At 57.8% G+C, this 9502-nt stretch overlaps 1 protein-coding gene across 1 annotated transcript; it reads left to right on the top strand.

Moving 5' to 3' along the window:
• The first annotated feature begins 1723 nt into the window (after nucleotides 1-1723).
• LOC142361579 (uncharacterized) lies at nucleotides 1724-4421 on the top strand. Its single transcript, XM_075422484.1, has 3 exons — nucleotides 1724-3056; nucleotides 3418-3610; nucleotides 4397-4421. The coding sequence occupies exons 1-2, from the start codon at nucleotides 2052-2054 to the stop codon at nucleotides 3601-3603; spliced, it is 1191 nt and encodes a 396-aa protein (XP_075278599.1). The 5' UTR covers nucleotides 1724-2051; the 3' UTR covers nucleotides 3604-3610; nucleotides 4397-4421.
• The last annotated feature ends 5081 nt before the right edge of the window (nucleotides 4422-9502 follow it).

Here is a 9502-nt window from a genome sequence, read left to right as displayed (position 1 = left end):
CCGCCCGTTGTCACCAAGAGCACGGCCTCTGACCTGCCCTACCCTCTGGGCCAGCTTTGGGACTGCCTTGCCCAGGTGGACACGACCTGGCAGCTTTGCAGGGCCTTCCAAACCCTGTGGCTGCTCTCCGTGGCTTGGGTTGCATTTAGCCTCTGGAGAAATGTGGAGAGACCCCAGGTACAGGTAGGGCCATAGCCAGAAACATGCAGCAACAAATGGGAGACAAGAAACACCAGCATCCATTGGTTCTCTCTTTCTTTACAGGAGAGAGGAGGCCAGTATTTCATCTTGAGAGCCACCTTGGCTGCTTAAGCCGTGAGAAGCCTCACCAGTTCTGCAGGGCTTCAGTCCCTCTTGCCTGTGCCTGTACCTAGAATTAGCCAGTGCGAGCCCTTGACTACAGCAAAGGCGACGGGCCTTGGGGAGTGTCTGCAGATGGGGAGGGGGATAAAGGGCTGCCATGTGCCCCATCACAGATCAAGAGGGAACGAGTCTGCCCCAGCAGCGGTCACTGGGGAAGGTGTTTCCTTTCTTCTTCTCTTCCTTAAAAAACAAAGCTTGTCTCAGCTCACGCAGGGCTGGAGAGCGATGGAGTTTTGAGTGTCTAACGTATTATGCTTCTAACCACGCAGAGCAACACCCCTGCTCTGGAAAGACTGAAAATCGTCAGGGGGAGCAAGGCTAAGGGTCCCTGCTCCAGGCTTCACAGGGTGCCTATGAAACTTTGTTTTCAGTGGGGCAAGGCAGTCCCAGCAGCATGAGCCCAAGGATCTTCCCCGACTACCACGCCACCATATGCCCTTTCCCGGCTCCCACCAAGCCCCTGCCCCAGCCCACCTGCCCCACCTTGCTCTCCAGGCATCCCCCAGATCTTCAGAAGAGGCTGGTTCTCCCTTAACCATATTTTTCAGACCCACAATCCCCCATCCAAGAGCAAAACCATCCCAAGTGAGGAAGGACAGACACACCTCTGACCTTCTGCAAGCCAGCCTCCAGGCCTAGGCTTGAGCCCAGAGCTCGGCCAGGAGTCCCACCACACACATGGCCACTGAGCTCCCGAGGGGCTGAAGGTGCCCACGCGTCGTCCCCGCCCAACCCAGGCAGTGAGCCTGCTAAAGACACAAGCTGCCATGTTTGTACCATGACATGCCCAGCATCATCTACCAGGTCCTTGGCAGAGGGCATGACAGCAGCCCTGCACCTGTGGTGGGAAGGGGTGTCAGACAGAAAGGGAAGCTGTGGAGGGATTGAGACCTGGAGGTGCACAGACAGGCACGGGAGGTCTTGCACATCAGTCTCCCAGCTCCCCGTGGAATTTTGCGGTGCCTGCCAGGCAGAACCGGGCTCTTCCAGTGAGAACAGGCATCCACGGCTGCGAGGTGCCCCAGGCGTGCCCCTGTGCCAGGGGGAGGGCCCCGCATCCCGGCAGGGTTCCCATGTCCCTGTGAGGTTCCCAGGAGGTTCCCGTTTCCCAGTGAGGAGGCAGTGGCTGCTGCACGTCCAGGGCCCCGTGGGTCAGGTCTCTCCAGGAATTATTCTAGACTAAGCGCAATCCTCAGTCTCGGCGGTTACGATTTCTGTCAAAGCAAGAATGAATTTTTGGATTTCCTCTTCCCATGAGCTGCCACTCTGTCTCCAAGAGGGTTTCGAGCTGCCTGGCTGCTGAACGCAGCTTGGACGGAGTCTGGGCACAGCTCCTCGCTGACGAGTCCAGGGCACAGCCCAGATCACGCAGGGGTCAGTCCCACTCCACTGCTGGGCTCTGTGTCGGCCAGCAGGCATAGCAATGGGAGCAGCAGGCTTCAAAATCTGCCCACACAGGTGCTCCCCAGCTCCACCTCAGCCTTCATGGCCTGCCGAGTAGGCGGGGAAAGGCCTGGTGACATCACAGAGCCTTGTGTGACATCAGCCCGTGACTTGTCACATTAGAAGCCCTTGAAAGCGCAGACACATGGGGTGGCCACTCAGTCCTGGTGGTCACTCCTGAACTCTGCTCAGGGTGACAGCCCAAAGCAGTTCGCGTGTCGAGACCTTTAGCCTCAGAAGAGACCATGATGAGACTCAGACTGCTTTGCTACCTCACCATGGCTCTCTGCTTGGTGCCTGTGTACTTTGGTGCTCCTTACCGTTCCATCCTCCCCAACTGGGTCATTGCTAGGATAGAGGTCTGTGCTGAAGACCCGAAGAAGCCGGCCGATGTCGCCGAAAGCACGGCCTCCACGTGGGGCAGCAGCAATGCCCCTTCCAGCTGCTACAGATTGGTCAGCTTCCGGATGCACATCGTTCCTAAAGACCTGAAGGAGCCACCCAGTGTTGCCAAAAGCACGGCCTCCAAGTGGGGCAGCAGCATTGGTCTTCCCAGCCTCCCCAGATGGATGAGGTTCAGGACAGACGTCGTTCCTGAACACCAGAAGGAGCCACCCAGTGTCGCTGAGAGCGTGGCCTCCAAATGGAGCAGCAGCATTGGTCTTCCCGGCCTCCGCAGATGGTTCAGGTTCGGGAACGACGTCGTGCCTGAACCACTGAAGGAGCCGCCCGTTGTCGCCGAGAGTCAGGCCTCCAAATGGAGCAGCATTATTGGCCTTCCCAGCCTCCACAGATGGTTCAGGTTCGGGACGGACATCATTCCTGAACACCAGAAGGAGCCACCCGTTGTCACCGAGAGTCAGGCCTCCAGATGGAGCAGCAGCATTGGCCTTCCCAGCCTCCGCAGATGGTTCAGGTTCGGGACAGATGTCGTTCCTGAACACCTGAAGGAGCCACCCGTTGTCGCCGAGAGCGTGGCCTCCAAATGGGGCAGCAGCATTGGTGTACCCGGCGTCCACAGATGGGTCAGGTTCAGGATGGACGTCCTTCCTGAGGGCCTGAAGCAACCACCTGTTAACGCAGAGAGCACAGCCTCTGACCTGCCCTACCCTCTGGGACAGCTTTGGGACTGCCTTGCCCAGATGGGCATCGCCTGGCTGCTTTGCAGGGCCTTCCAAACCGTGTGGCTGCTCTGCGTGGCCTGGATTGCGCTTCGCCTCTGGAGAAATGCGAGGGGACCCCAAGGACAGGTGAGCCACAGACATGAGTCCCACAGGAAGGGACCGGGTTGTGGGGAGCAGGGAACCACAGTAGCCTTCGCCGAGAAGGCTTACAATGGAAAAACTAAACCCAGCACGGCCAAGGAAGCCTCGGCAGGCCCCAAGAGGTCCTCTGCCTCTTCCCCAGGGACATGCCAAGCTACAGGGCTGAAATCCTCCAGAAACCCCCAGCATGACACGGGGCCTGCCAGAGGTTTTCTCAGCCCAAGGCGCTGCCCGGAGCAGTCCTGCGAGGCTGGGGTTCTTCCAGAGGAAGCCAAGCCCAGTAGGACACTTCTTGGCCCTCCAAGCCCCCACCTGCTTCATTGTGCCCCGGCCCTGTCATTTCCAGGGAAGGGGATGGACGGCCTCATCTTGCACGGGGACAGTCTGCTGCAGAAAGGCCACCGTCTCCACATACGAACTGCTCTGCTGGCTGGAGGCCAACATGGCCCTGTTGGCCAGGTGCCAGAGACGTCTCTACCGCCTCCGCCTGAAAGAGCTCCAACACCCGTGCTCTGAGGAGAAGGTGGCATGAGGAAAAGGTAAGAAGAGGAGAGCCTTCTCTAGCCCCCTGTGCAGCTCCAGCCAGAGCGTGTGCCGTGAGAGGCAGAGGCTCAAGCGGGGGCTGCTGTCCATGCGGGCTGGGACCTGAGGCAGGAGAGGACAGGCATGCGTGGCCCTTGAGGTGCCCCATGGGTGCACACGTTTCTGTGAGGTTCCCGGTGGGTGCCCACGTCCCACTGAGGTGCCTGGTGCATGCCCACGCACCGGTGAGGTGGGCGGTGGTTCCTCCCTGTACGGTGGCAGTGGCCAGTCCTTAGGCCTTAGCACCTCCAAGGCTGGTGCGAGGGCAAGCATCGCACCAGGGAGAGGGGCAGCTGTTAGCAAGTGGGTGGATAACAGTTCCAGCTGTAGCATTTCAGAGACATGGTGGGACAGCTCACATGCTGGAATGCTGTCATAGATGGCTACATACTTTTTAGGAACGAGAGGCCAGCAAGGCAGGGTGTGGAGTCATTCTTTATGTGAGAGAGCAACTGGAATTTATTGAGCTCTGCCTAGGGTGCATGAAGAACGAGCTGAGAGCTTATGGCTGAGAATTAAGGGACTGGCGAATATGGGTGACACTGTTGTGGGTGTTTACTACAGGCCACCTGAACCAGGAAGAGGAAGTCACTGAGGCCTCCTACAGACAGCTTAAAGTAGCCGCACGATCACAGGCCCTGGTTCTCATGGGGGACTTCAACCACCCTGATACCTGCTGGAACACAAGGCACACACAGTCCAGGAGGTTCCTGCAGAGCATTGATGATATCTTGTTGACACAGGGGGTGGAGGAGATAACAAGGGGAGGTGTGCTGCTCAACCTGCTGCTGCAAACGAAGAAGGACTGGTCGAGGATGTGAAGGCTGGGGGCAGCCTTGGCTGCAGTGACCATGAGATGGTGGAGTTCAGGATCCTGCGTGGAGGAAGCTGGGCAATAAGTAAGTAGGATCACAACCTTAGACTTCAGGAGAGCTGACTTTGGCCCCTTCAAGGATACCTACTTGGAGGAATCCCATGGGTTAGGGCTCTAGAAGGTAGTGGGCTCCAAGAGAGCTGGTCACTATTCACGCATCACTTCCTCCATGCCCAAGATCTGTCCATCCCCATGCGTAAGAAATGAAGCAAAGGAGGCAGGAGACCTGCGTGGATAAGCAAGGAGCTTTGAGCAAAACTCAAATGGAAGAGAAACATCTATGGAATGTGGAAAGAGGGACAGGCCACTTGGGAGGAATACAGGAACGTTGTCAGAGCATGCAGGGAAGCAATGAGGAAGGCTAAGGTCCACCTGGAATTAAAGCTGGCAAGGGATGTCCAAGACAACAAGCTGGGCTTCTTCAAGTACATCAGTAGCAAACGGATGACTAGCAAAATGTGTGCCCGCTGCTGAATGAGGTGGGTGCCTTGGTGACGGAGGATACAGAGATGGCCGAGTTACTGAATGCTGCCTTTGCTTCAGTCTTTACTGCTAAGGCTGGCCCTCAGGGATCCCTGTCCCCAGATCTAAGAGAGAAAGCCTCGAGAAAGGAAGACCTTCCCTTGGTTGAGGAGGATCAGGTTAGAGATCATTTAAGCAAACTGGACACCCACAAATCCATGGGCCCCAGTGGGAAGCACCCACCAGTGCTGAGGGAGCTGGCAGATGTCATTGCTAAGCCACTCTCCCTCATCTTTGAAAAGTCCTGGAAAACAGGAGAGGTGCCTGAGGACTGGAGGAAAGCCAATGTCACTCCAGTCTTCAAAAAGGGCAGGGAGGAGGACCCAAGGAACTACAGGCTGGTCAGCCTCACCTCCGGTCATGGAAAGGTGATGGAACAGCTCATCCTGGATGTCACCTCTAAGCAAGTGGAGGAAAAGAAGGTTATCAGGAGTAGTCAACATAGATTCACTGAGGGGACATCATGCTTGACCCATCTGATAGCCTTTCATGATGGCATGACCGGCTGGGTAGATGAGGGGAGAGCAGTGGATGTTGTCTACCCCGACTTCAGCAAGGCTTTTGACGTTGTCTCCCATAACATCCTCCTAGGGGAGATCAGGAAGTGTGGGCTGCATGAGTGGACAGTGAGGTGGATTGAGAAGTGGCTGAATGGCAGAGCTCAGAGTGTTGTGATCAGCAGTGCAGAGTCTGGTTGGAGGCCTGTAGCTAGTGGTGTAAATATCTTGAGGGTGGGCATCAAGAGGATGGGGCCAGACTCTTTTCAGTGGTGCCCAGCGACAGGACAAGTGGCAACAGACACAAACTGAAAGATAAGAAGTTCTGTCTGAACATGAGGAGGAACTTCTTGACTTTGAGGGTGATGGAGCACTGGCACAGGCTACCCAGAGGGGTTGTGGTGTCTGGTTCTCTGGAGATATTCAAAACCTGCCTCAGCGAGGTCCTGTGCAGCCTGCTCTGAGTGAACCTGCTTTAGCAGGGGGGGTTGGAGTAGATCATCTCCAGAGGTCCCTTCCAGCCCCTACCATTGTGTGATTCTGTGTGATTTTCATCCCGCTAACAGTCAATTCGCTTCAAGGTGGTAGCAGGCTGCTGCGTCAGGACATGCCTCAGCCCACCGACGGCTCCTGCGGTGAGGGCACCTCCACTGACTGCAACCTCTTCTGCTGGCTGGAGGACATTATGGCCCTGATGGTCATGTTCCTGCTCACTGGCTGTGGCCAATGGGTGGCCACATCCTGGTGGGTTGCCAGTGCCCACCAGGCACAACAACCAGTGGGCGTTGGGGAGCTCTCGGATGAGGACCTCTGGGGAGGGTTCCCTTTTCCACCCTCCCAAGGGTGCTGCCAGTGCCCACCGGCATCCCGAAGGCCAGGGCTCCTCTCCGTCTCTCCGAGGGCAACGGCCGCAACGCACCCGTGCAGCAGAGATGCCTGGGACACTCGGCAAAGCTCCAGCTGGGAGCAGCCGGCTTTCTCAGTCTGCTACCACTCTTCAGATCAATAAAGTTTATTGTTCCTGTCGCACGTGTCAGTTCTGTACCGACGGGATCCGGGGAAGCGGCAACACGAAAGGCAGCTGTGTGAGCCAGGCTGCTGGACGCGGGCTTGCAGAGCACGTGCTCCGGGAGAAGTGGCAGAGCTGGGCTGGGAGAGAGCCTGGGCAGGGTGACAGCCCAAGGCAGCTCGCGTGTTGAGACTTTTTGCCTCGGGAGAGACCACGATGAGGCTCAGCCCAGTTCCCTGCCTCACCGTGGCTCTCTGCTTGGTGTCTCTGCTTCCCGGTGGCCTTGGCCTTTGCATCCACTCCAGCTGCATTGTAGTCAGGATGAAAGTCCTTCCTGAAGACTGAAGCAGCCTCCCATTATCGCTGAGAGCGTGGCCTCCGAATGGGCCAGCAGCACTGGCCTTCGCAGCCTGAAATTTTTTGCCTCGGGACAGGCCATGTGGAGGCTCATCGCCCTCCTCATTCTCCGTCTTGAAGGGCACTGGCATACAGCAGTGCTGGCTGGGAAACACGGCATAACTGCTGCTTAACAGCGCCCTACAATCTTTATTTTCTAGCACACTCCAGGTCAGCAAAATCTATCAGTCCTTTAGCACCTGTGACCCGAAAAGTGAGACATTTTCCTATTGACACAGACACTGACCACCTCTGAGTAAGCAAGGTGCTGGGCTTTCTTTTCAGATGCCTGGCTGGTGCAGAACACAGTCATTTCTGTCTCAGTACCCAGCAGTAAGGCAAGGGAGAAAACAGCAGGCCTCTACAGGCTCAGGTGTGAAAGAGAAACATGGAAATGCCTTGTGGCAAAGCGTGGAGGTTTGGCCCATGCCAGAACATCAGCAGAAGGCACCATGGCTGTAGGTGTACATGACTCTGATCTGAGGGCTGGATGGCAGCCAGGTGACCAGGGGAGAATGCTAGCCTTGGAAGGAGCATCAGGGAGCCCTGTGGATGCTGGTCTCAGCTTTAATCCCCTCCAACAATCAGATCCGTGTGGCATTTCGATATTGCCCTCCAAAGATGAACAACAGATAATGTCTGTCCCAGCTGCAACAGCATCCATCGCTTTTCTGTAAGGCAGAGCCAGCAGTAGCTTACACGGGTGCAGCAAGACAGTGAGGTGAGGAGCAAGGGTTGCTGATCCGAGCTGCGGTCACAGCCAGGGGCCAGAGGCAAGGTCTTCACCAGAGCGATCCTGTCCCCGCACCCGGGAGATGAGAGGCCCCCCAAGGCCCGAGGCACCTCTGTGCTGTAGCCGCAAAGCAAAACGCAGATTTGGAGGAAAGGAACTGCACCCAGCATGGGGCAGCCGTTACTCTGGTTCGCTTGAGGGAAGGCTGCACTACTCTTTCATGGAAACGTGCCTGAGGGCTGTGGTCCAGAACGCTGTAAAAGCTTCCCAGGTCTAGGACCCGTCGCGCGCCCACTCGGCATCACCACCTCTGGCACGGATCCCTCCACGCTCGCCTGCGGCCGAGACAGCTGCTGAGGGGAGCCCCACGCTCCCCGCGGTGCTGGGCTGAGCTCTCGCACACCTCCCGTAGGCCCCCAAGCCCGGCCTCGCCGCTGGCCCTCCCCTCCCGCAGCACGGGGTCCACCTGAGGACGCGCACCCACCCCTGTCCCGACATGTCGCGACTCCCTCAGGCCGCGGCCGCCCGCGCACCCCCCTGAAGAGCGACCGCGCCCCGGCCTGCCACCGCGCGCAGCAGCCGTGAGCGCCAACGCCAGCCCGCGGGGCGCTCCCTCCGGCGCGCGCTCCCTCAGGCCGCCGCCGCCCGCCCCGCCCCGCCCCGCCGTGCCCAGCGCTCTCCGGCCGCCGCCTTGAGGAGCCGAAGGGTTGGGTGAGGGGGAACTTCAGGGGCAGCCGGGCTGGAAGTCCCCGGGGAGAGGAACAAGGACTCGAGAATGGGTCAGGCAGGCACCAACCCCTTGCCCGGCTGAACCTGGGGTACAGTGGCCTGCGCGTGCTGAGACCCATAGCCTCCAGAGAGACTGCGATGAGGCTCAGCCTGGTTCTCTCCCTCAAGGTAGCTCTCTGCTTGGCGTCTGTCTTCCCCAGTCACCTTGGCCTTTGCTGCATCATAGTCAGGATAAAAGACCTTCCTGAACACCTGAAGGAGCCACCGGCCAGTTTGCACATGGTTCCCAAAGACCTGAAGGAACCACCCATGGTCACCGAGAGCATGGCCCCCAACTGGAACAGCATCATTGGCCTTCGCAGCCCCCAGAGATGGGTCAGGTTCAGGATGGACATTGTTCCCAAAGACCTGAATGAACCGCCCGTTGTCACCAAGAGCACGGCCTCTGACCTGCCCTACCCTCTGGGCCAGCTTTGGGACTGCCTTGCCCAGGTGGACACGACCTGGCAGCTTTGCAGGGCCTTCCAAACCCTGTGGCTGCTCTCCGTGGCTTGGGTTGCATTTAGCCTCTGGAGAAATGTGGAGAGACCCCAGGTACAGGTAGGGCCATAGCCAGAAACATGCAGCAACAAATGGGAGACAAGAAACACCAGCATCCATTGGTTCTCTCTTTCTTTACAGGAGAGAGGAGGCCAGTATTTCATCTTGAGAGCCACCTTGGCTGCTTAAGCCGTGAGAAGCCTCACCAGTTCTGCAGGGCTTCAGTCCCTCTTGCCTGTGCCTGTACCTAGAATTAGCCAGTGCGAGCCCTTGACTACAGCAAAGGCGACGGGCCTTGGGGAGTGTCTGCAGATGGGGAGGGGGATAAAGGGCTGCCATGTGCCCCATCACAGATCAAGAGGGAACGAGTCTGCCCCAGCAGCGGTCACTGGGGAAGGTGTTTCCTTTCTTCTTCTCTTCCTTAAAAAACAAAGCTTGTCTCAGCTCACGCAGGGCTGGAGAGCGATGGAGTTTTGAGTGTCTAACGTATTATGCTTCTAACCACGCAGAGCAACACCCCTGCTCTGGAAAGACTGAAAATCGTCAGGG

The sequence above is a fragment of the Opisthocomus hoazin genome, chromosome 6 (assembly GCF_030867145.1).
Source record: "Opisthocomus hoazin isolate bOpiHoa1 chromosome 6, bOpiHoa1.hap1, whole genome shotgun sequence".
Classification (NCBI taxonomy): domain Eukaryota; kingdom Metazoa; phylum Chordata; class Aves; order Opisthocomiformes; family Opisthocomidae; genus Opisthocomus; species Opisthocomus hoazin.
Note: the sequence above shows the minus strand (reverse complement) of the source record. Positions and strands in the feature narration are given on the sequence as shown.

Excerpts from the sequence above, each read along its gene's own strand:
- LOC142361579 (XM_075422484.1), top strand. The coding sequence starts at position 2,052 with ATGATGAGACTCAGACTGCTTTGCTACCTCACCATGGCTCTCTGCTTG. Across the intron at positions 3,057-3,417 it reads CGAGGGGACCCCAAGGACAG|GGAAGGGGATGGACGGCCTC; the intron begins GTGAGCCACAGA and ends TGTCATTTCCAG.